Source organism: Zeus faber (assembly GCF_960531495.2).
Source record: "Zeus faber genome assembly, chromosome: 19".
Taxonomy (NCBI): domain Eukaryota; kingdom Metazoa; phylum Chordata; class Actinopteri; order Zeiformes; family Zeidae; genus Zeus; species Zeus faber.
The window spans coordinates 21,141,178-21,168,677 of NC_137206.1; the positions used below are offsets into that span (position 1 = coordinate 21,141,178).

Below are 27,500 nucleotides of genomic sequence, written 5' to 3' on the forward strand. Positions count from 1 at the left end.
CTATGGCTTGCGAGCCAATTATGGCTCTTTTCGATGACGGTATATGGCTCACGTGCAATTTTGAGCTAAAAATTTTCATCACAATCAACAAGTAATAAATAATTATTCTGTCTCATTTTAAAGTAAAACGGATAAGAGAAATTACAATTTTGAAACTAAAATTCAAAATATCAATGTGGCGGACAAAGGGCCGTAGTCAAGCACCGGCTGCGGACCACAGAAAGACTCCGGGGGCCTTTCACTCGGCGTCCTGCCCCTCCCGGGTCTCTGCTCAGGCGCCACTTGTGGGAGTCTCTGCCCACAGGTGAGGGTTTATGGAGGGAGATGGAGTCTTTCTGGCCGTGGTGCGCCGACCTGGCAAGAGTTTTATTGTTCATTTCAATATGCGGCACGCAGGCCACAATTATATATATCACTGAGGATTATTATAATAATTGTGGATAATAATGATCCTCTTGGGCGCAGCAGAAATGGCGTTCCACTGCTGGGCTGCTTTCGAGCCTTTGCGCTGATCCCCTCTGTAAGACAGAAAAACATTAAGAAAACTCCCTGCCTCGAGTCGGACCAATCAGCTGAACACAAGTGGACAGAAAAAGGAAAAAACGTCATTATGTATGTGACAAATAATCTCTTGAACTTGAACTTGAACTTGAACCTGAAGACCAGCTGATTCTTAAAACTTGGAACGAGCTTCCCGTCACAAACCACACAATGCAGCGTGTGAGTATTGCCGTATTGACCATGTTTGGCTCTACATGTGAGCAGTCTTTCTGGCATCTGAGAAACATTAAGAGCAACCTACGCTCACGTTTAACTGATGGAAGCCTCAACGCCTGCGTGAAGCTTAACCTGACTACGTATGAACCAGACTACAAGGCCATCAGCAAAACCATGCAGCACCAGAAGTTGCATTAGTGGTAAAAAAGTATTTCATTTATTATTGGTTAGCTACAGTATAACAATGATATTATAAAGAAGAGCAATGTATTGTATATAGCGCTTTTTTTAAGTACTCAGATGTGTTATACGTTAAAAATGTATGCCTTACTTAAAAAATGCACGCATTAAGTTGCATTCAATTTGATTAAATATTATATGGCTCACAAGGAAATACATTTAGAAATATTTGGCTTTTATGGCTCTCCCAGCCAAAAAGGTTCCCGACCCCTGGTCTATGGTGAGGACTAGGGGTGTACATCTCAATATCATGCAATTTTGAATTTTGAAGCAACAAATTTGCGATTGGAGATTAACTCAATGTACCACTGTCCACATTTACCTCAATGGTCCACGATTGATAACTGAAAAATGAATAAATAAATAAATAGACTGTTACACGAGCAAGAGACCGCACCCTTTTTCATCAATCCAGATGTTGCAGCTGACTCTGGGGAACTGCTTTCTCTCCCTCTCGAGGGATTTTTTTTTTTTTTGTTTACATATGGCCCATCCCAAAAAATATTGATTTGTTATCACTGTCATATCACTTCATTATTGGACTATGATTGATATGTGATCCAAATGAACAGTACTGTTACATTTCCACTGCAGTGTTTGACACAAGTGCATTTTTAACAACATTCTATGTAACATTATTAAATTGAACGTATCGTGTTAGACATTTACACTGCTGCATTTCTTTGAAGTTAAAGTGCACAAATATGTGATCCACATTGTAAAACGCTTCATCTGACAATTTGGACTGGAACAACGGGGAATAAGGGGTCAATATATTGTTAGAAATTCCCTTTACAAACTATCTGTACAACTAAATTATACAAAGCCCCCGGGTAAATGTTTTGGTTTTGTTATCAATACAATTGCAGAGTGTTTCACATTATTGCCTTTATGTATCCATACACCCTTAGTAAAGATAAGCATGGCTTTAATCCTTACATGCCAGCAACGAGGATATCCAGGCAAAAAGCACATTGAGCCACAGGCTTCAAACTTTAAAGAACCTCATCCACATCAGACAGATTATGCCTTAATTGCAGTAGTTATGGTGACATCTACATACCAACAAATTATATATTGTACATTATGGAAATCTTGAATGTTTGAAGCCATTTTTCTTTATCTGTCATGTTTATTTATGTTCTTGGTATTGGATTTTTCTCATAATAAACACTAATAAGGGGATGGTAGCTCAGGCGGTAGAGCTGGTGGTCTAGTAATCTAAAGGTTGCTGGTTCGATCCCAGGCTCCTCCTGCTAGCATGCTGTAGTGTCCTTGAGCAAGACACTTAGCCCCTAATTGCTCCTGATGGCTGCGTCCATCGGCGTTTGAACAATTGTAAGTCGCTTTGGATAAAAGCGTCTGCTAAATGACTAAATGTAATGTAATGTAATAATATCTTTATTTTTTAATTCACTATTGTGATGGATATAACTTCTTCTGTGTTCTTCTGGCCCAACCAATATTTTCACTGGCCCAGCTAAAACCCATCTTTTTCTTACTTCTTTATTGAAGACAGATACTGCATAGTAGATTTCAGTCTAGATTCATCTTCAGGGCCTGCTTTCTTGAATTATCTATCCCTTTGATGAAGGCACCTTAATGATCAGCTTTAGATGGAATTCCATATCTTGAAGTTAGCATCATTGTCATAGCTATTTTGATATCTGAATCGACCAGTTCATTTATTTATCTTAATGTTCTGGTGTTCTTTGTAACACTAACCCCCACCCCCACCCCCCACTCTTTGCTACCAGCACAAATACACAGATCATCTGATCAGGGACCCAGCTGTAGAAAATCACTTTTTGAATTGACTTAATCGAAACTACATTGATCCTGCTTCCTCTCCTGTGCGTGTGCGTGTGCGTGTGCGTGTGTGTGTGTGTGTGTGTGTGTGTGTGTGTGTGTGTGTGTGTTCTGTGCTCTTTAGCAGTGGATGTGTGAAAGGTCACAGACACATCCTGTTTGCTGATGTCCTGCTGTCTTTGAGTGGGAAGGTCAACAGCATTGCTGCGTCAGTGTGTGCGGGGTTATGTATGTGTATATGTTTGTAACTGTGTGGCAGTTTTGCATGCAGTTGTGAATCAGCTTTACTGTACATTCCAGCTACTTTGAACTGCCCAAAAATGTGCCGCGTTAGATGTTGAATCACATTTTTTAATTATTGTTTATTTTATTAAACTAGTTGTGTAACGAGAGAGCTTGAGAGCTTAAGGACAGAGATGGAGTGCTGGTGTTGGTGGGTGGAGCTTAGAGTAGTTAATTGAAGCATTGATTGTCATGTCAGCCAGGTGGGTGTTACGTGTGTGTGTGTGTGTGTGTGTGTGTGTGTGTGTGTGTGTGTGTGTGTGTGTGTGTGTGTGTGTGTGTGTGTGTGTGTGTGTGTGTGTGTGTGTGTGTGTGTGTGTGTGTGTGTGTGTGTGTGTGTGTGTGTGTGTCGACGTCAGTTGACAGCAGAAATCCCTGTAGAGCTTCCTGACTGATAGATGGCTTTGTTGCACAGCCCAATCGATCAACAGGTATTTCCTATGGCTGACCCATATACTGACGGTGTCATCGTGGCTTTAAGGCTGAGGAGTGAGCCTGATGGAGTCTTGGGTAAGATGGATGCCCAGGCACTACTAACAACATGGCTTACGGAAAGGAATCGGTAGCAAAAATCATGAATATATCTGTCATGAAATAAATATGAATGTAAATTGGAAAACATAAATCATTACCAAAATCAAAAATTGAGAGTCGTGCTTAATGCCTCTGAAATGAAAGCACAAGAACGACAGAATTTTAGAGATTGTAACTTGGATTAATGATTGTGCACTGTTCTGCACCATTCATTTGAGAGGCAAAGAGTGGCAAAGAGTGTGTGTGTGTGTGTGTGTGTGTGTGTGTGTGTGTGTGTGTGTGTGTGTGTGTGTGTGTGTGTTTACATACGTACGTGTGTGTGTGTGTGTGTACGTACGTGTGTGTACGTACGTGTGTGTGTGTGAGTCAGACTTTCCGTTTGAAAAAATTGGTGCCAGTCATCGTGCCCTGGAAGAATTTCCCGGACAAATGGGAGAGATTCCGGTCAAATATTATGTGTTTATTGAGCATAAAAACAATTAATAGGTAGGCTATATATAGGATAAAATCATTTATACATGTCGATTTATAATATATATATATATATATATATATATATATATATATATATATATATATTGTATATTCAAAATAAAATAAGTCCCGTCAGTTGATGCTGGGTTAAATATAAATAAATATTACAAACATTACTTCTAGAACTCAAATAATTTCCGTTTGTGAACAATAAGAAAAGAAGAAAAAACAGTCTTTAATTGTCACACGACACTCCACAACACATGCTTGCACACACACACACACACACACGCACATGCTTGATGGTGGCCGGTGAAATGGATCCTCTGCTTTTGACCCATCCTGGCTTGTCCTTCCTCCGGGGCCACAGCCAGGAGCAGTGGGCAGCATACGTGGACGCGCCCGGGGACCAGGTGATAAGTGTCCATCGCTGGTCAGACGATGATGGGTGCATGTTGTTGGTGGGGGTCCTTACTGACGTGAGGTGGAGGAAACCCCATGTGAGCACGGGGAGAACATGCAAACTCCACACAGAAAGGCTCCTATTTGGGAGATAACCCGCCGGAGCAGGGTGCCAACAGCGCCCCGGGCGGGAATCGAACCCAGGACCTACTTGCTGTGAGGCAGCAGTGCAATGCACTGCGCCACCGTGCCACATTGTAAGTAACCAATAAGTAACAAGTGCAGTCGCTTAAATTAACATTTCACTTAAATCCATTTTTGATAAAATCAAAAACAAGAAATATGGCAAGTAGGTCTAAATAAATAATAAAGTTGTGGTGTTGACATCTCGTCGACATATTTTACAACACAATCGATATTTACCGTCTGCTTTGGGTCGAACTGAATCATCCAAAATTTACACCAAACTTTGGATGTATGTGTCCCTGTTACGTTACATCATCTTTCTGCTTCCCCTCAGAGTTCTGGACACTGCTCTGTCTCCGTTCCGTGTGTGTCTACGATGTCTACAAGCGCAACCTGTCTGTGAGGGAGGGGCGGGGCTTATTTCTATATCGACAAACGTGATTGGTTCGAGGTGAAAGGAAACTGATTGGGTTTCCGCTGCAACTTGCCGAAAGCGGAAGGCCTGCGAAATTTTTTATCTAAATGATCGAGTCGATTTTATTTCGACACCGAGGATAATAATATGGCGATAATTATCATTTTCATTTTATCGCCCAGCAGAAATTCATATTGTACTTAAAGGGAATTATTTTCATCAGACATTATGACCGGAGAGATTTAAATATGTCGGACTTCAACAGATTTTCGGCAATGACAGGGTAACGGAAACTCTGGTGTGACTGTGCGTTTGTGTAGTAACTCACTGCACATGCTCCATGGTACCATATGCAAACCGTTTTGGTTTTGCATCTATGATGCAAAAAGGGATGCGAATCAAAGGATGGGCCCCTTGATTTGCCTCAGTGAAAGTACTTTTTTCGTACACAACTGTTGCTGCTTTTCTTTTTAAAGAGTCACAGTTTAGCAGAGTTGTCACTGCAGCAGTACTAGTTGCACGATAGTTTGCCATCTTCATGTGTTAATTGTTTAAAGTTGGTTGGTGCTGCAGCTTTCCTAGATGTCAGTGCTTTTGGCCAATGGAAATGTGGACATGGTGAATATTAACTTTTCTACCACTAAATAATCAATAAATGAAGCCCCTCTCACATTACGGGAGCAAAAATTTGGAATTTTAGTTGGGGCACCGTCAGGAGTCATACTGGAGATGCACCACAGCCCCTTGTTGCACATCAAAAAGCTATCATTTTGTTTTTGTGTTCTGAGGCAAAACGGTTATCTTTGCGCTGCATGGTTGAATAAGCATTCATTTGCTGCTTTGGCAGGCCATGTCAGTCAAAAAACAATGGGAACTTCCAAAGTGGCCGTTTTGAAAGCCATTTTATTTTTACTTATTAAAACTTGTCATGTTGGCACTTTTTTGCTCTTCCACCACCTCACGCTGTGTTTGTGCTTCCTCTTTCATTAGGCTCTCCTTTTTCGCTCTCAAACTCTTTTCTGTCTCTTGCTCCTTTTTGTGTACGTCTCCCGACCATCTCTCCCTCCCTCCCTCCCTCCCTCTATCCTCCCCTCCCTTGTCTGTCATTCTGCCTGGTGAAACAAGGGCTTTGATGGTCAGCACATCGATCTTCCTGTCCTGTGATCAGAGTTCTGGAAGAATACGTCGAACACAGGACACAATCTGTGACCAAAACCCTCCCTTAGCTACTTTCCTCCCTCCCTCCCTCCATCAATCCATCCATCTATCAGTCTACACTTTTACCTGTTCATTTCAACACCTGTTCTGTTTAGAACGAAGCTGTCTTCTGCACCATTCATTTGGGAGGCAAAAAGTGTGTGTGTGTGTGTGTGTGTGTGTGTGTGTGTGTGTGTGTGTGTGTGTGTGTGTGTGTGTGTGTGTGTGTGTGTGTGTGTGTGTGTGTGTGTGTGTGTGTGTGTGTGTGTGTGTGTCGTCACCCCATATGAGACTTGACAAACATAATTTTCACACTAAATAAATGCATGCATGTATTACACGTGGTTTAAGGATCTTCATTCGACAAATCCTTTTTGTTTCAGATACAGTTCAATGACTGAGTCGTCTCGACTGTGAAAGCTGAATCACTCTTCAATGCGTTCCCGGGGGGTTGTGAAATGAGGGTGGACCGCTTTTGTATGCTGATAACCACATTAGGCCAGGGAAGGCCTTTGTGATTGACCCTGTTAATGACCCAACGTAGAATAGTGTAGCATGCTAACCGCATTAGCGAGGCACAGGCAGCCTGGCTGGACTCAGGTAATGACCTGACGGAGCAGCGTGCAGCGAGATAACAACATTATCAAGGCAGAAGCGACCTTGCGTCGGAGCCGAATCATTTGTTTTGCTGTCACCAAAGACAAATTAGCTGCCGGGCTGAGAGTCGGGAATTGCAGAGAGATGCAGAGGATACGGCCGCATTTAACATTTAAGAGGGCGTGCGTGTTTCAGAGAGAGACTGATAGAGATAGTGATAGAGACACAGGGAGTGAGAGAGAGAGAGGGTGTGTGAAAGAGAGAGACTGACAAGGAAAGAGAGTCATAGATTGTTGCTGTACAAAAATTCCCTTGGATGTGTGTGTGTGTGTGTGTGTGTGTGTGTGTGTGTGTGTGTGTGTGTGTGTGTGTGTGTGTGTGTGTGTGTGTGTGTGTGTGTGTGTGTGTGTGTGTGTGTGAACTCAGCAGGTTCAGGAAAAGCTTTCTGAAACAGATGGAGGACACACACACACACACACACACACACACACACACACACACACACACACACACTGGACCCAGTCCTCTGTTATGTAACATCACAAACAGGTGCTAGATTCCTTTGCACCACTACCATAGACATTAACACTGTCTGTTCCATCTCTGTCTCTCCCTCTCAAGTCAAATCTAGTCATGGCAGCTTTATTGGCACAGAGAAGCAGATTGCCAAATAAGGCTGAAACAAACAATTTGTTTTATAAATACGCCACGGTCCAGTTTAGTCGTGTTGGGTGTGTTTTACAGTTTCCCGGGTTCTCTGAAACGCAGCCAATTTTAAGAGTTTTCTTGAACGCAGCATGGTTTCCCCTCGGTCTGTCGTCTCCTGGTTACTCAACCAGCAACCACTATGCAGTCTACATAACGCAACCATCTTGTCATTAAAACAACCGTCCATGTTTGCCTATAAACCAGAACTTCTCATTGTTAGAACTCACCGTGATGTCTGTGGAAATAGAGCTGCGCTCTCAGTGACGGGTGGCCGTTTGGTGCCATGTAGGTCATGTCATTCTTGCATTACATATTCAGTTAGTTCTGTTTCCATGAAATACAAAAAAACATGGTGGTGTTATTAACATGGTGAGTAGTTACCATTGCACGGCTTCTATTTCTCCGACGCCTCACTGTTTTCAAGGGACACGCAGGCAACATTTTAAGGATTCATTTTTATTATTTTTTTAGTTCATCCACCGAAGTAATATGGACCACGGATTTAAAATATCAATCCAACAGATCTACTGACATCTACCGGGCAAGAAGCTATATAAATATACACGTAAATCGACAGTTTGGTAACATCTAAAGACTACAGAGTGATTGAATCCATGCCGCCCACTGGAGACAGTTCAACTGGACATTCTCAATCGAAATCTGTACATATATAGTAAAGTAGACATACAGTACAATACTGTACAGTAAAGGGGGAGAGTGATAGAAAGTGATAAAAGACCACCTTTCATTTTAAAGAGAAATGCACACTCCAAAAAAGCAGTGGAAATAGTGACTAATTTATTTATATTTATTGATATTTTACCGTAGACGTAAATGAATAGGACTTTAGCCAATATCAAAGTCAATATTTGAAATCCTAGTTTTTTCCACCAGTTGGTCCACATCTATTATTAAAGTTACACAGCACCACTGCATCAGTGCAGACTAACTTTCAAATTTCCCCCAAGACGTGTATTTATCTGTCAAATATGATACAGAGAACGAATGTATTGGAATGTACAGTAATGTACTGTAAGTGTAAATCAATGAAAGGTTTTATTAACTCTGCACCAAGCAACTTTTGATGTTCAATGGCATGCCTCTGCAAGAAAGGTGGTCCCAAATAGCAGAACCAAACCGCAAACCCTTCTGCGTTGCAGAAGAGCATGCAGTATATGAGAACATAAGAATAGTCATCTCAGTATCAGTATCTAAATCGGTGATAAAGATGATTCTTATTCTCATTCTGGAAAACTCGCATCTCCCACTACCTGTATTCGGCTACCCTTGTACATCTGTACCCCAAAGCAAGAATGAACATAATTTTACAGACTGATTAACAAAATAATAAATTATACCTCTGTTGCTGGCCAGAGCAAACTCCGAAAATAACGGCAAAAATAATGGCAGCGGAGTCAGCAGATTTGGGGAAGGTATACATCAAAATAACATCTACATCTATCATCGCTGAGTTTGGAAGAACTTATATGGCAGGTAGGTTGGCCTAGTGGACTGTGTAGCTGACTTCCCTTTGATGTAGTCCTTGGAGCAATAAGCCAGAACATGCACAGTATTTGAAGACTTTATGTTTGGATTTGCATGTTACTTCCATTTGCTAATGCTTGGAGCTCATTTTATTCTGCAGGGAAATCAACTTTTTTGGTCAAATAAGAGAGGCTCACAATGATTATTTTCCATAAAAAAATTTTTTTTTGTGATTTAATGGCAATTTTGTTGTATAAGCTTGTAATTGTGTCATAGTACAACACCCACCTTCTGAAGAAGAACCATTTACTGACATTGAACGTTGGAACATAAAAATTCAGGTAACCAGTTAATTATGCCTCAACCCAAAAGATGGAAATGCACCTGATTTGCATTTTATTTGCTCCAACATTTTAGAAGGAAGTTGGCTTAAAAATTCCCCTTTGGATGGAATCGTAACAAACTTACAAAATGATTGCAGCAGTCATCATTGGGACGTACAGAGTCTGCTAACGGCCTCAAACTGAAGACACGATGAAGGATCGTTACCAAATGAACTTCAGCCAACACGACTGCAAAGAAGTTTTTTGCAGTGAGTCCCGAGCAGAAATCCCTCCTTATTAACGGCTGCACCAGTTTCACCACTTTGTTCTACTTGGGGACAGTAGTCCCTGTCGGGTTTCGGAGAGGAGGACGTTAACGTTCCTGTCGTCAGACTGTGCCCGCACACAATGTCTCACACACACACACACACACACACACACACACACACACACACACACACACCCACACATTCACCCACAGTTCATAAAGTGTGAATTTAGAGGAGGAAGAGTGGGAGGGACTAAGTCAAGGAGTAAGAGGCACGTAGGAGGCAGAAAGATTCTGGAAAGGGTGGCCATTTGATCTCAATTTAATTGAGAGTTGTTGAGAGTAGAATGAGTCAGAGAAAATTGAGCCAAGTATACTGAGCCTCAAAATCTTCAGTTTAAGATAAACTTTATTTTGAATGTTTTTCTGTGTGGTAGGGGGGTGTGGATGTTAAGTCTCATCAAAGTGGTTCCATTTGGTTGGCTTTCACCTGTGTGGCACTAGAGGGTGTTTACAGGGGTGTGTTGCACTGGGAAGTATTGTTTGTGGTGTTCTCTGCCATAATGTTCCACTATAACAATCTGTAGTCATGGAAGAGCAATTTTTAATCAATTAAAAAAAAAAATTACAAGTTTTGACAGTGCCGCACAAAATATTTAAAGGGCAACATGGCCTATTTATATTCACCACCACTGATACATATAACTCAGAGAATAACTCACATTCCTGGGGCGTATCAGAGGCATGGCATACAAATAAAAATAATTGGAAGGTAATGTTGCCTTCTACTTTCTGTTTCTACAAACAGAATGGCTGTGTGCTGCAGTTCCGCCTTACACAAGTCACCACACGAGTGGCTTTTCTAGGAGCTCATTGAAACAGACACAGGCCATGATGGTACAAACACAACAATTTACTGGAGAGAGGGGCAAGATGTAACAAGCCGGAAGCTTGTGTTTGTGTGAGCGTGTGGGGATGGGTGTTTTAACCTGTGCTCGCTGATTGCTCTGACGAGCAACGGACGTGCAGCCACCCCTGATCCCGGGCCTGATCAACTAGAGCCAAGACAGGTGTGGCTGCTTTAATCACACTGCCCCCACACCACAGCCTGGTTACCTAGAGATCTAAGTACGTTTCTAAACTCAACTGTTTTTCATTTGGCATACGCATTTCAGGAATGAGAACCATTTTTTAAAATTGGTCATAAAAAAGAAGGAATGACTGATATTTTTGTACTCCAGGTTTCCGACCCCTGTACTAGTTTAAACTTTGCTTGTTCTCGTTGTTTGCTTGTTAAACTTAGTTTGCATGTATGTCTTTGTCTTTGTCAGATCCTGTGTTTCTCTTGGACCACACAACTGTCCCTGCTTGTTAGTCTGGGTTAGCTAGCACATCTTTTGATCCACACAGGGAGATCACTCACTGATTCCAACAAGCTCAAGCCTCAAAGCGGTTTCATTTCTTTTTTTTTTACTGGAAGACATTGACAGTCCAGGTAAAACCCAGAGCAGACATCTTAATCTCACTCCACTGTCTGTCGGACAGACAGGGGGTACAGAGAGAGAGAGAGAGAGAAAGAGAGAGAGGGAGAGAAGTAGAAAAACGGTTTGGTACAGATTAATGTGTGTCTTGATGGAAGGGCAGAGGGTGTATTTCTGTTTGTTAACATGTGTGTGCATATGTTTATGTGTGTGTGGGTATGTTATCGTGAACGTGTGTATGGGTTAATTTTGTGTGTTGTTTTTGTTTCTCAAAATTGTTGCCTCTTCAACATCTCTGTCAGCATATGTTTACTCCAACGCTGCCAGGATTCACACTCCCACACACTTCCTCAGAAACGCACGCATGCACACACGCACGCACGCACAGTCCCCTCTGTCCATGAAAACATATACAATACATATACACACATACACACACACTCCTACACATTACCACACACAAACACACACACACACACACAAGCACACATTCACACACCCACACGCAGGCACTCCTAAAACACACTGTAAACACCCAAGTGCTCTCCCATGGTTCACTGCTTGCTTTGCAAAAGTAAAGTAGGAGAGAGAGACAGATTATGAGAGACAGAGAGAGGTGTGTGTGTGTGTGTGTGTGCGTGTGTGTGCGTGCGTGTGCGTGCATGTGCGTGTGCGCGTGCGTGCGTGTGCACGCGCGATATTTTAGAGCACTGCTCTGCCTCTATTATGGGCTGTGGTCAGCGTGTCGTCGTGGTAACAGGTGTTAACAGGCAGGTGGACAGGTAGCAGTCTGCTCTAGCCAAGAGACACATGGTAGGAATCCATGAATGGATTCCTTCATAAACAATCGCACTCCAATTTTGTCACTTGCATCAAGTTTGTGAGGATTATGGGCATCAGGAATTATCGTACAACTTTTTATAGGCCCTTAATGACCCGGATTCATTCTCTGATATTAAGTTAGAAGAGACAGAAATTGCTCTCCGATTGAAAGTGCTCCAAAGAAGGACGTGATGCTGCGTTCACGGGAACTGGGAAAACTGTAATATGTTTCAGAAGTGATGCTGCTTTCACAGGAACTCGGAAAACTGTTATTTGCGTCGGTACACCCCCCCCCCCCATTCTTAGAGAATCTTCTTGGCGACAAGGTTGATGAAATGGTGGGAAAACTGGCCGATCGTGCCTCAAAACAGTGTGCAGGGGCCAGCGCTAATGGAACGTGAAGACAGCAGCATGGAGAAAACTGAGCCTCATCCAAAAAAGATAAAGGATGATAAGGAGATGGAAATAGCCATGCTGCTGATGATGTTAACTGATGAAGAAGAAGAGGGACTGTCACTGATTCAGAACGAAATGAAGACATACTTGCAGTATCAAACAAAAGTTGATGCGGGGTCACTGAGCTAGTGGAGAAGAAACGAGCACCGCTATTCAAAGCTGTCCACAGCAGCCAAACATTTATTCTGCATCTCCTCTACTACCGCAACAATCCTCATCTCTTCTTCAACCTCATCTCAAACAATTCTGAATATGAACACTGCATAACGTGGGAAAGTCAGGTCACTCCTCTGCCTTGTGATTTATCCTGTATACTGTAGGCCAGTTTTGTTGTGCAGAAAAAGAAACACTGAAGACTGACAAACGTTTTTTTTTCCGTCTTAAAGATTTCATCATCTCAAATTAAAAGTGTTTAATTTGTTTTCGGCCTGTACCTGACTCAGAATTTTGTCAGCCGTATCAGATTCGGCTGTTCAATTCGAATATTTGACTGTTTGCCGGGTGGGGGGGCGGGCACAGAGGATAAGATAAGAGCACCGTTAAAGTATCGGATCAATTATCGGTAAGAGTAGTAGTACCGTTAAAATCTTAGCGATACCTATCCCTACACGTGCTCCGTTCCTCCAAAGACAACAGCTAAAAACACTGTTTTTAGTTGTTTTATTTGGAGGAACAGGGCACGGCGATCGGGGTGCACGGAGAGGCGTCTTTGCATGGGAGGGTAGGTAGCACGCCAAGGTGGCGCTCCTGGAAGATGCCGTGGAGTGCCCGTTCTGCGCTCAGCTCTCCCTGACTACCGTCAGGAGAAGGGCGGAGCGCTGGCATTTGGAGGACGCCGACGGAGGTGCGACGTCGGAGGACGAGCCAGCTCCTCCGGCTAGCATTAGCTCAGGAGCTGATCCCGTTCGTGCCACCACTCCTAGTGCGAGCCCAGCTCCCACGCCCCCACCGCTCTCCTTCCCGAGTTACATCCCGGAGGAATAGTATTGCCTGATAATGGAATTGTATTCGAATGAAAGTAATTATGTGATAAATAATGTTGTAGTCTTATTACCGAATACAACACAATATATTGTCTGATGAAGAGTAGAAGTGCAGTTTAAGGTAGGGTTATCACCATATCATTTGAAATTTCAAAACAAGGTACAAACAACATTAAAAAACCTAAAAATCTGAGGTGGTATCAGGAAAATGGTCAGGGGTTAATGTGTGTGCTGACTAGTAAACAGGCTAAAACTTGATTTGACGTAGACCAAGGCCTTTAAGAATGGCTTCATCTACATTACGGTGCTGTAGCTTCACTGCAAAAAAATGACCATAGAAAATAGATGACGTCCTCACATCCACCACCTCCTCCTTTTGAGATTGGAGGGATGAAACCGACAGATTTGGGGTGAGGGGGTGCTTCTCTGAGGTCCTTTCCGGTCTCGTACGCGCTGCTGCTGACAGTGATTGATTCCAGATCGGCTTTAGTCATCCCTCCAGAGGGACGATTTCATACGGGTCAATAAACCTCCAAATCCGCGGTATGTTCAGAGGGAGAGACGATGCTGCTCAGTGCTTTGTGTCTCAACTTGAAACGACCACAAAGGCCTTCTTCACAGCCACTTGTACACAGAGTCAGGGCTCCACAATGAATTAGTAAAACAAGAACTGAAGCTCTGCGGAACTTGTGAAAGTTGGGGTGAAGTTTGGAAAAGTAGAACAATCCATAAATGACAGGACTCTACTTGATTGTATTAGTTCAGTGAATCTGGCATTTGATACCACTTCCATTGACATTCCACAATTCTTAATACTCGTTTTTTGTGGCACAGTAAAATAAAATCAACCAAAAAACATGTCACAACAGGTCGCTAATTCAAAATAAATGAAATAGTCTAAGAGGGCAGAAGCTTAGGTTATTGGGGTAAAAAAAAGATTATTGAGAGTTGATATTCTAATCTAATTTGGTATGGCCATAGTTATTTGTTATGCTTCATTTTCTTTTTCCTGTTTTTTCATACATGGTACCTTTTTCAATGCAATTAGTCTCATGAGTCTTCATTAAATATTGTCGTCAGTGTAATTGCTCCTTTTTCTCTATCTTAAGGATCTTATGATCCTTCTATTTCCACAATGATGGTTATCTATCATACTTGCTGCAAATACATATAGTAACAGTATGCTACATAAAGCACACTATTCTTTAGTACATGAGTAAAAACTTGAACACTGAATTTTATTCAACAATAAATGGAAAATTATATTGTACTTAAAGTCACTATTAACTGCTACAGTAGCTTTACAGTTTTTTTAAATATTTAAATATATTCCAATTTTAAATGCTCAAATTTAGTGGCAGGGGGGCATCACGCACGGTTCCGTAGCTCTGCAGCTCTGATCAGAGCGATCTTTTCTCCAAACAAAGCAAATAAAAGCTGTAGATGTATTAAATTTACTCTGTTTCCTGTTCCAGATCACAGATCGCTCCTGAAAAAATTCCGAGTGTATTCTCACAGCCAGGTGGCAAACGCCCTGCGGCCCGGCATGGTCCCCAAGCCATTAGTGGGGATCCACTGCACAAGAGGACGTTCTGTCAGCGATAGTCGGGTTTATTTCCCATGTTCATCATCACATCTGTGGAATTACTGGACATTCTGGTCAAATGGGCACTCTCCCTTGTACACACAGTGAAACGCCAGAGAAGAGGGAAACGTGCTGGTTGCGCCCGTGCGTCTCCGCTGATGTGAACTTCGCACACCGTTAACAAAATTATTTCTCTCTTTTTTTAATATTCAAATTCTATTCCAATTTCTTGGCTTATGCATTACCAGCTTGGTACTATAGAAAAACTAGTATTTCCCTTGTTCTGAATTTTGCAATCACCTTTGTACCTGTGTATTTCAACTTGACATATCCCTGGCTGCTATATGTGGAAAATAAAAACAAATTGTTGAAGTGTGTGTGTGTGTGTGTGTGTGTGTGTGTGTGTGTGTGTGTGTGTGTGTGTGTGTGTGTGTGTGTGTGTGTGTGTGTGTGTGTGTGTGTGTGTGTGTGTGTGTGTCATTCATGAGCGATATGTTCCTTTAAGTGGGACTTACAGGGCAAGAGTTGCTGCTGGCAGAGAGTTATCTGTTGACTACACTGGACTTTTAGTGAAGCAACTGCCTTAAAAGTGTAGAGTAAGCATACTGGGGACAGTTGGGTGTGCGTGTGTGATGTATACATGTGTGTGTGTGTGTGTGTGTGTGTGTGTGTGTGTGTGTACGTGTGTGGGCACACTCTTCCTGTGTGCTTTTGTGTGTTTGTTTGAGGTATGTGTTTGCATTTGTGTGTATGTGGATACTGTGTGTGCAGATGTGCATATTTAAATATGTGTGTGTGTGTGTGTGTGTCTGTGTACAGTACAGTATGTGTCTGTGTGGGCATGTGTGTTACTGACCCTGTGTGCTAACCATGTCTGTCTTTGATGAGGTGCCATAGTGACACACTGTGAGGGAAAACAAATTGAATCTATGAGTCAAGCAGGGAGGCAGAGAGAGCTGCAGCCTCGGCACTTTCCGCTGCCTCCATAAAAACCTCCTCTTTCATAATGTCATCTCTCTCTCTCTTTCTCTCTCTCTCTCAGTGTCTCTCTCCAACCCTCTGCTGTCCTCCCATCTTTTTAATTGCTTTAACATTCATTGCTGTGTTCTATTTGTTCCTTCTTTTTATCCTCTCTTTTCAATGCGACTGCTCTCAACCTCTCCTCTCCTCCTCTCTCCTTAGGTGGTGTATCCTGTGGTATTACAGGGCCCTCTCTGTCTAAATCACTATTTTATTATGTTTTTACATCCCTGCCTGTGCAGATGTGATCTAATGCCTGACTGGCTTCCCGAATGCCGGGCGGTGAGAGACTCGAACCGTGCTTTCTGACTTCATACCTGCCACTGGAAAGAGATACAGCGTTCTGCAAGAGAATAGCAGGGCTCAGAGAAGAGGAGGCAATGGGAGGGGAACTGTAGGGGTGTTGGAATGTTAAAATATATACCCTGACTTGTGCAAATGATTTAGTACACAAAGATTTTTCTCAGCATCCTGGAGCTGAGTCAGGTCACTGTACCCCAGCCAGCTAGGAGATGAGTTTACAGAGTAATAAAAGCACTTAATCATGTTCTTCTTCTTAATCATTTTCACTTTCAGCGGTCCCATTTTTGGATGCAATCAGGAGAACAGGCATCACTCTTCTAACATCTAGAATGTTTCCCCAGTGGTACATTTGGCCTCATCTCGATCAGTGTGTCTCTCTTTGCGTGTAGAGGTAGAACCTGTGATGTAATAATACCTTAAAAGAGGCACTATTGATTGAACTAACTTTTGCGAGTTTGAGTGTGCTTTGAGCAAGGTACTCCCATTGTATTTCAACTTGACATCCTTGACGTATTTTTAGTGGTGGTTATGATAGACTAGTACTCCCTCTAATGGTTGAAAATCACACTTACAACTTACAGTAAATGAGTGAACTGAAATTAGTTTGGATCTGAAATCATATTATGAGGAAGAATGATGTAGCATTCAATATTTTCACTTGGTTTATTCTTAAACATGAAATTATGAATATATAAAGAGATATCCATAGGCTCCATGTGAACAAATCCCCCTTTTTTAATATCAGGCTTTCCAGCCCTGATGAAAGCATGAGAAAGTGGTATCTTGAATTGTTTAAAGTCCTTCTTTTGCTTATTTCATTTATTTCTTTATTTCCATTTGTCAATATCACAGTTACAGTTTCAAAGGGGTTTGCAGGTCCACATACACTGGATTATTTGATGACACCCTCTAACTATAACGCCCCCACTCCAAAGGGTAAAAGGGAAGAACTTAAAACCAAGGATCCATCAACCGGGATTACTTGGTGGGCTGGGGTAGAGTGGATGAACATATACAAATGCAATATAAAACATTAATGGTCGGTATACTGAAAATGACTGATTATCCATAAGAATATCGTAGTTATAAGAAAACCTGCCAACAAAAGAAAACCTAATTCATTCAAAAACCTCTTAGTCACGTCCCCTGTACTTGCCTTATACACAGCACAACTGCAGAGTCATTTGAGAACTCCTTCGGATGACTCTGCAATTATGGGATGGAGGTGGTGGGGAGGTGCGTATCATAACTGTCAGCTCAACTTTATTTCTATATCCCTTAATCACCATAACAGTCTCAAGGGACTTTCAGGACCCACATTATACCGAGAAGTATTGAGCAGCACCCCTGCTTGTCACCTGTAGGTGAGGAGAGGGCAGAGCCTCACCGAGGGAGGACGGTTGCTGTATTTATTTAGTCTGACTTGTCAGTTAATATCAGAGTCATAATCAGTTGTCTGTCCTTCAGGCTTTTCACCACTGGAGAGCGACAGTCAGGGACATAAAATGTGTGTCATAAATTGAACCTTAAATGATTCCCATAAATTCCCCAAAGCAGGTGAAGGGGAAGAGAACCGTGAAGAGGATATTTACATCCGTTGGTGTTGTTGTGTATTATTACAGTACTACCCAGATTCCCCAGTTTGCCAAAAAAAATGGACTGTCCGATGTGCTGTAATCTCTCTCACAGTTTTCTGTGTCACAATTTATGACTAAATTAACTATTTATATTTCATACTATAATATTATAGTCAAGTCATATTTTCAAAATAAATTATTTTGTACATCACACTTTTTTCAATGACTTATTCTTATATAGCTCTGCTCTTTTTCTTTTGTTGTATGTCTTTCTCTTTCCCTCTACTCACTGTATCACGCTCTGTCCCTTCCTCTATCTCTATCTCTATCTCTTACTTTCTGCAGCCATTTCTCTACCTGTTTCTCTTTCTCTACCTATCTCGCTACCTGTCTCTCTCTCTCTGCAGTAAGTTATTTATCACCTCTCTCTATCTGAATGTCACTTTTAGGGGCTGAATGAATCCCTCTACCCTAAACGTGTGTGTGTGTGTGTGTGTGTGTGCGTGCGCACTTGGGTGTGCATGTGATGCACCACTTCCTAAAACTGCTGTGACCTTGGAAACCACTGTGTTTGCCTATGGCATCATATTTCCCGATGATATGGAACTTTCCTTGGAATTTTTTGTTGAATACAGATATTTTCCCTCTGTGACCCGGGGACGAGATATCAATTTTCTTTGTGATATTTGTTAACTTTTTTTTTGTCCTTGGGTCCCTTACAGCACCTAGAGTGTATGTGTATGTGTATGTGTATGTGTATGTGTATGTGTATGTGTGTGTGTGCGTGTGTGTGTGTGTGTGTGTGTGTGTGTGTGTGTGTGTGTGTGTGTGTCTGTGTGTGTGTGTGAGATATATATATATATATATATATACACAGATCAGCCACAACATTCAAAACACTACTAATAACCACTAATATTGTGTAGCTCCCGCTCATGCCGCCGAAACAGCTCTGACCCATTGAGGCATGGACTTTACTGGACTGTGGAGTCCATGATGGTGTCCTGTTGTATCTGGAACCAAGATGTTAGCAGCAGATCTTTTTAGTCCTGTAACTAACCCTGTTGCGGGGCGTTGTTCCAGCACATCTCACAGATTCTCGATCGGATCGGACCTTAACCCCTCCCCATGTGCTCATTGTAGGTGCTTTCAGCGGGGGACAGGAGTCAGCATGGGCACTCTGGGGCTATGCAGCCCCATACATGGCAAGCTGCGATGCACTGGGAACACCCCACAAGACCTGTAGTTTTGGAGATGCTCTGACCCAGTCATCTAGCCATCACAATTTGGTCCTTGTCAAAGTCGCTCAGATCCTTATGCTTGTTCATTTTTCCTGCTTCCAACACATCAACTTCAAGGACTGGCTGTTCACTTTCTGCTAATATATCCCACCCCTTGACAGGTGCCACTGGAAAGAGATGAGCGTTGCGATATTTGCCAATATGGTTTTCATAGGCAATGACAATGACACAAATTCTCTCCTTTACAACTTCATAGTTACACTTGTCTCTAGACAAGACTGCAGCCTTTCAGCCTCCCTTTGTGAAATCTTACCCTTGTAACATCCCATCTATATAACAGATTCCCCAACCTAAAACTAGTGAAAACTAAACCTCAGTCTCTTAACAAGAATATCAGTTTTTTTTATTTAAATTAGAAAATCGAAACGATGCAATGGCTTTTTTAAGGACCACATGTATGAAATGAATACCTTTTTAGAATAAAAATGAATAATGAATTTAAGTAAATTGGGTCAGACCTGACCCCTGATCTTAGGATTAGAAACAGTTTGCATTTATGCTTCATTGCAAAGTTCACCGTTGCCTCCCAGGTCACATAGGTCGGGGGTTTGGGTGGTTAGATCTTGAGGGCATTTCGAGAGCATTTCCACATTACTTTTATGTAAAACTGTGTTAACCCCGAGAGCAGGAGAACACTCAGGGCCTTCGAAAGCACAGTAGAAATTGGAGAAGAAGATCTGTTTTCAGAAACTTATATAGCCTCCACTTTATAATGAGTCACCGTGTGAGCTTGTTCTTTTCTACTGTTCATTTATTCGGATGTCCTCAAATTATTTGGTATTTAGCCTTGACTCTGCTTGAACCTTCCTCTCAGCCCTCCCCCCAACACACCCTGTATAGGACATCTGTTCCGCCCTTCTCAGGATGTATAATTTGCATATGACAGACCAGATACCTCTGCACCCACATTTGTGTATAGGAACTTAATAGGTCAATCTCAATCACTCAGAACTTTGCAAAGTACGAATAAAGACGATTTCCTTTGACAAAAAGACCTTTCAGGTCTCAGGCCTCCACGTCATCAGAGTCTCTCGCTTGACCCTCTTTAAATGTAAACAAGTTCTAAACATCGACATCCAGCAGCATATTGCAACCAATCTTATCGTATTAGACACTGGGAGCTGCCCAGTGCATCCACCTCCTACTGTTCCTGGACTTAAATCAAGGACACCTTGACACGTGTGTGTGTGTGTGTGTGTGTGTGTATGTGTGTGTGTGTGTGTGTGTGTGCGTGTGCGTCTGCGTGTGCGTCTGCGTGTGCGTGTGCGCGTGATAAAACAGTATAATATGATAGCAGTGTTAGATGAGAGGTAACGGCTTTATGGATCTTGGAACAATAATCCATTTTACTGCAATGCCACTGCAATGCAACACCTTTTGTCTTAGATCGTGTGTGTGTGTTTCAGGGAGAGGACAAATATTTGAGGTGGACTCATAAAAGGCCTTTCTCCTCCCTCCCCCTCCCTATCCTCTTATCACCCCTATGAAGTAGAACAAACTTGTGAAATGCAGAAAGTACAGGGTTATGTTAAATTATCCATCCATGTAAGATGTCTTTATCAAATTGGATGATATGTCAATTATTTTGTCCTATTAAAACTAATATAATGGTGCAAGTATATATCTGGGGCTGAGAATTATGAGCAAATAAAGTTTTGGATTCAGAATCTGCGTCAGTGGTGGGTCCTTTTTTATAATAGGTAGCAACACGGTAGCAAGACAGAGACAGACAGTCTCTGTCTGTCTGTCTGTCTGACTGTTTGTCTGACTATCAGAGTACCAATGCAGGCATTTGCAGGCAGCATTGTAGGAACCATGAGACTGTTCTGTTGTTTGACTGGTTGTTTAACCAGCTGACTGACTGCCCACTGGGTGACTGTCTGAATTGTTGGAGCTTTGTATTGGTACTTTAAACCTTGTTGCTTTTGAATAGGTATGTAGTGCACGTGGTTAGTGCACTCAATAGCATCTTTGTAAGAAATTTGTACAATGCTGCATCTGTGTTGCAAGCTTGTATGCTACGTTGTTCGGGTAGCTCTCACCTCAGCTTACCCTGTAAAAGGATAATGTATTTGCTGACGGTCCTGATTTACATCCACAGTCAAAATGCCATTTGCCGATCCACCGTAAAGTGGCTGCTCCTCACCTCGCAGCCTGGAAACGACTGTCGCTGGATGATTTGCTGATCTTGCACTTTTATTCAATTTGCATTCATGAAATCTGCTCATGAGGACCAGAGGTTGGGTCAGAGTTTGTCGATTCCATCAGAGCAGTCAGATTTCCACTGTTATGGCCAGCTCTGTTGTGTGCCGCGCTGTTCTCTTTGGTTCTGTAAGCTGTGTCTGTTTTGGTGCAGACTCTCGGACTCAGTTGGAGCTCTCTGTGTTGCTCCCACTGGACCACAGGGAACTGACTCAAATGATAATTCCAGGCAACACTATTTCAAGTTCTTGTAACTTCTCATCTCCTATGTTCTCTTCTACTTCTGTCTTATTCCCATTTACTATCACTTTTTTATTATTTTATATCTCACATTATTGGTACAGTGCTGTAAAAAATATTTCCCCCCTTCCTGAGAACCTATACGATTGCATATTCGGCACATTGAATGGTTTCATATCTTCAGACAAATTGTCATATTAGAAAAACGGAACTAGCGATGAAGAACTCTTTTATTGCATATTTGTGCACACTGAATGCTTTCAGATCTTTAGACAAATTGTTGCTGCTAAAGGCGGTGCAACCAGTTATTAAGCTTAGGGGGGAAATTACTTGGTGCATTGGTGATATGGGTGTTTAATAACCTTTTTCATAAAATAAATGATATAATAATAAAATGAATGTTTTGTGATTACTCGGATTCCCTTTGTCTAATATAACGTCTTGTATAAAGATCTGAAACCATATTTTGAATATTGTTTTTTCTGTTAAATGAACTCCCACTCTTTTAATTACAGCTCCATGGGCCAATCAGAATGAGAATCCAGCCTCTGACCCTCCCCTTGCTTCTGCCCTTCCTGGAATCCCTGCCCCATCATTTGCCCCATCAATGCCTGTCAAGCCGCTCAGCCGACGGAGGCAAAGTCATACAAAGACAACATCATTTGTGTCGGCGCCTCAGCGGCGACAGCCCTGCCCCCAAGCGGAACATTTGTCAGGACCCTGTGGATGTTTTAGGCCATTCCTACCCCTGCGATGATTTCACCAATGTTACGCCAAAGATTCTGTCCAAAGTTGGTCGAAACCTTCACAATCAATCCCATCATCCTCTCTGGCTGATCAAGGAACGTATCAAAGCCCACTTCTATAGGTAGGTTAGCAGCTCTGAGGGGACATTGATCTTCTTACGTAAGGGCATCCGCTTAGAAGCACACGAGCCTCCATCGTGGGAGTTAAGCGTGATCTACAGCACCCTTGAGCATTCATCTTCATCCACATTTAAGATCCTGTCTACCTTTTTGTGTCCTGTTTGATCTGTTGCAGTGCCTACGTCGGTCGAGGGGGCAACCCTTTGTTCTCTGTCCACGACAACCTGAGTCCTGTCGTGACCACGGAGCAGAATTTTGACAGGTCTGTGAGTTCTGCTCCTTCTGATTGGGTTGAAGATACAAGGCACAAGATTTATATGAAGCCTTTGTTTTTCATTTTCATTTTTCAATATCAGTAACTAGCTTTCCTTTGAATCCCGAGGTCACTTTAATCTGATACGTCTAAATGATTTGTTTGATAGCCTTCTGATCCCGCCAGACCACCCCAGTAGGAAACGAGGCGACAACTACTACCTGAACAGGTGAAACCCACAGACTGATCAACAAGTTTCATGTCAATTATCTATATGAAATACTAAAAGAAGGACTTTACCTTCCAGAACTACGATGCTTCGTGCTCACACCTCCGCCCACCAGAGGGAGCTGGTGAAGTCGGGCCTCGACGCTTTCCTATTAGCTGGAGACGTTTACAGGAGGGACGAGATTGACGCCAGTCATTATCCCGTGTTTCATCAGATGGAGGGGGTCCGCCTCTTCTCTAATCACATGGTGTGTGTGTGTGTGTGTGTGTGTGTGTGTGTGTGTGTGTGTGTGTGTGTGTGTGTGTGTGTGTGTGTGTGTGTGTGAGACTTTTTTTTTTTTTTTTTGTCATTTGGCTGTCAGTATTTTCTCAGGTCTCTTGTTATTTTCCCAGGTTCACGTTCAGTAAACACAGAGAATGTTTTGTCATTGGAACAAGCATTTATGCTTTATAATTTCTATAACTTTTTATCTTTTCCAGTGTTAAAATCTAGAATTTAAGGTGTATGTTTTAAGTTTAGGAAACCTAAAAATATTCACAAACAAATTATCATAAAATTGTTTTATATTTGACAGCTGTTTTCCAGCGTGGAGAACGGAGAGGACTTGTCTCTGTTTGAGTCAGACAGCAGACGGACGCCTCAGAAACAGGAAACACACACTCTGGAAGCCGTTAAACTGGTTGAACACAACCTTAAAACCACTCTCACGTGCCTTGTCACCCACCTGTTTGGAAAAAGTGAGTGGAGGGACAAATTGATTGATTGTTTGGGTTGGTGTGTGACAGGTTGTGTGTATTCATTCCACTTAATAGGGTGCTAATTAGACAGAGAGCATTTTCTTTTGACCTTTGCCACGTCTTTCTAATTTAATGTCTTGCCTCCCTTCTCTTCTTCTCCTCTTTCCTCTCCTCCACCCTGTCAGACCTAGAGGTCAGATGGGTGGACTGCTATTTTCCCTTCACTCATCCTTCCTTTGAGATGGAGGTGCGTTTCCAAGGCGATTGGATGGAGGTTCTGGGATGCGGCGTAATGGAGCAGGAGCTGGTCAACTCAGGTCAGAACATACACACACACACAGACACACACACACAATATAAAATATATTCAGAAAACTTACTAGTGCATGCTTCTGCCGCAAACACCGATAATCACAAGGCTAACAGCACACAGTTTATGCTAATACCTATAGATATACACTCATATATAGATAAATCAAGAAACACACACCCATAATATATAAGAAAAGATGCACATGCGTGTAGATGCACATATGCACTTACAAACACATTACATGCATGGGAGTGGTGATTTGGCAATAAGGTTTGCTGGTCAGTCTCTCAGATGTTCCAGGAGGTTGAAGTGATATGGTGGACCAGAGTTATATTATACTGTAACTTAGGAATGCCATGGTGTTGAATTTTTCCCACCACTTAATAAACTCATGACTACACTGGATATTTTGCAATAGGGGGTGGGCTGGGCGCACCGTTGTGCACAGGGCTGCTGTTTTTCCTTTGGTGTAAAATAAAATACACATAAAATAAAAAAACACAATGTTTTCAATGTCTTATTGAGGGACGGGGAAGTGCAGCGGACGGCGACTGGGCCACAAATTATGCATGGAAATTACGTATGGAGAGGGATACAGGTCCCGATCTAGACCTGATCTCAGGTCTTCTACAGCCTTTTTTCTCTCCTCTCCCCTCCTCCCATAAGTTAAATGTGACTCTGCAGCCTGTGCTGCGACTCTGTGTGTACTGCACATTCACTTTCAGTTTTGTAGCATCTGACTAGGTATTGATAACACGCTTAGCATTTAAAGAAATGTGATTGCTTTTATTTGATGAACATGGCCGATGGTACACGAAAATTAACTAAATAGGTTTTATTTCTTGAAAAATTACGACAGTGGGTAAGTAATTTAATCGATGTATGCCCGAACACAGGGTAACACTGGTAACACCGGTAACCGTTTCAACCCTACTCTACCTGCTTTGGTGCACTATGGCTGCTTGAGTGCTCTGAAGCAACGCAGTAAACATCAAACTGGTGCCAACCTGCTGCAGTGCGCCTGACCCGCCTCTGCTCCCACTCGTGAGATTCATGACTGTGGAGCTAAATGTGTGTAGGAGGAATATGCTGACAGCTAAACACCTCCATTCTTTCTAGTTGTTAGTTTTTCTGATCAGCCACTGAGTCTTTAAGCATCTCTAAGGCTACGTTCACACTGCTAGCGTTAGTGCTCAGTAAGGATTTATTGCTCAGATCCGATTTTTTTTTTTATTATTTGTTTGGCTGTTCACATAATTTTTTAAATGTGGCCAATATTAGCTTCCAGTGTGAACTGACCCGCATGCGCAGAAGTAACAAAGACGTCGCACGCATCGTGCTGTCGTACGGAAAAAAACATGCCAGGCAAACGCACCCGATGGTTATCGGATTTGGGCCACTTTTGCCTGCAGTGTTAAATTAGCCTCTAACGTCTCTAACGCTACAGCAGTCTAATACTTACCCATCATTGATAATACTCTATATACTGTATATATATATACAGCCACAACATGTAAAACACCACTAATAACCACTAATATTGTGTAGCTCCCCCCTCGTGTCACTAAAACAGCTCTGACACGTCGAGGCATTGACTCCACAAGACCTCTGAATGTGTCCTGTGGTATCTGGCACCAAGACGTAAGCAGCAGATCCTTTAAGTCTTGGAAGTTGCGAGGTGGAGCCCCCATGGATCGGGCTTGTTGTTCCAGCCCCTCCCACAGATACTTGATCGGATCCAACCCTAACCCCGACCATCCACATGATGACGAAGAGAACGTGACTCATTAGAACAGGCCACCTTCTTCCATTGCTCCGTGGTCCAGTTCTGACGCTCCGTGCCCATTGTAGGTGCTTTCATCTCTCTGGTCATAATGATCTTCCTGGGCATGTTGACAGGCAACAATTCTTTCTAACGGAAACTCTGCAACCCACAAGACCTGTCGTTTTGGAGATGCTCTGACCCAGACGTCTGGTCTTCTGCTTCCAACACATCAACTTCAAGAACTGACTGTTCACTTGCTGCCTAATATATCCCACCCCTTGACAGGTGCTACTGGAATAACATGATCAATGTTATTCACTTCAGAGTTTTAATGTTGTGGCTGATAAGTATGTATATATTAATTCCATTCCATATCCACTGCTTATTAAGATGCACTTGAGTCAAGTAGTGTTTGCTGACTAATTCCTAAATAAATATTTATAGCAGGTGGTATCGGTCCAAACTCGTGCGTCACATCCTCCACTGGTGTTGGTTCAGTTTAGTTTCTTCCGCTGTGTTCCGACAATCTGCCGTCATCTCCAAACACGACGCCTTGTTACTTTGCGCAGATGTCCGGTCCAACCGGACCGCTGTCACCGCATGACGCCTCAGGCTGCTGAGTAACAGCGGGTCATCTGTCCCCGAGCGCTGCTCACTTTCAACACTCGTACAAATTAAGTCCACAGCCGTGTGTCGGGTTATAATTAGTGGCGGTGCTGGGGAAGGGCCTCCCCCACTGAAACCAGTTCAAACCACAAAGCTGCCCCAAAGACTGGCGCTGGGTCCATACTAACAACGTATGTCCAAAAAGTCGTGAGTCTTTTGACTTTCATACTAAAGTATGCTGGATGATAGTACACATCTGAGGCATGTAGTACTAGAATGCAGTACGTAGTACACCATTCTAGATGCAGCGCAGATGTTTATAGTGTCCGTTAAAATGACAAAAAAACCCTTTGGTATGGGTGAGAAAAATTGATTTGTCCCACAGTAACAATTTCGCAGATAGACACACAAATGCTGTGTTTACATGATTAAGAGATTCAACACAGCTGGTTTCTCTCTGTTGAGCCATTTGTTCTTTCTTTCTTTCCTTTCTGCTCTATGTTTGTCGACCTCAGTCAGGCATCGTCAGATGATCCACTAAGTGGACTAGCTCGAACAAAGCTGTACTGCTGCGCTTCACTACACCTCAGCTTGTTCCAATCAATAATACATGCTTTAAAAAACAAGAGCAGGCAAATCACACCGGGGAAAAAACTGCATTTGTTAACAAAACCACAACAACCGCTAATGTCGATCACTGCCAGGTTTGGACATTTTTGTTTTTGCTCGTGCGTGTGCTCGCACGCACCTCTGTGATCGTACTTTCAGATTACAGTGAGGGCCTGAGTATGTGTTAAGTAAGTTTGGAGAAAACAGATTAGCATGTGCTGATATCGTGCCCCAGAACAGGGCACTTTACCATCAAACCTGCTGGTTTATACCTCACCCCCTACTGGCAGGTAAACCTTACCAGGTTACCCGTCAGAAACACCCACTCTGTATACTATATCCACCTAACCAACTGTCACAAATGAAAACTCTATTTCAGGTGAGGACTGTGCTTATACCGAACAGTACAAGACTGGTCTTACTGGGCAGCAATGGTCAAAGACTGTGGTTGTACTGTCCAAATGAGAGAAATGTACCTTTATTTTGCCATATTGGCACTTGATAAATTGTAAAAT

General features: G+C 42.5%; 1 protein-coding gene across 1 annotated transcript in view; it reads left to right on the forward strand.

Moving 5' to 3' along the window:
* Nucleotides 1–27,500, forward strand: part of fars2 (phenylalanyl-tRNA synthetase 2, mitochondrial) — a 104,853-nt gene that overhangs the window by 1,132 nt on the left and 76,221 nt on the right. The window contains exons 2-7 of the mRNA XM_080020517.1: nucleotides 22,123–22,475; nucleotides 22,649–22,735; nucleotides 22,896–22,955; nucleotides 23,034–23,202; nucleotides 23,530–23,692; nucleotides 23,878–24,009. Of these exons, the coding sequence (XP_079876643.1) occupies nucleotides 22,141–22,475; nucleotides 22,649–22,735; nucleotides 22,896–22,955; nucleotides 23,034–23,202; nucleotides 23,530–23,692; nucleotides 23,878–24,009 (946 nt within the window). The 5' untranslated portion in view covers nucleotides 22,123–22,140. The remainder of the gene's footprint in view (nucleotides 1–22,122; nucleotides 22,476–22,648; nucleotides 22,736–22,895; nucleotides 22,956–23,033; nucleotides 23,203–23,529; nucleotides 23,693–23,877; nucleotides 24,010–27,500) is intronic.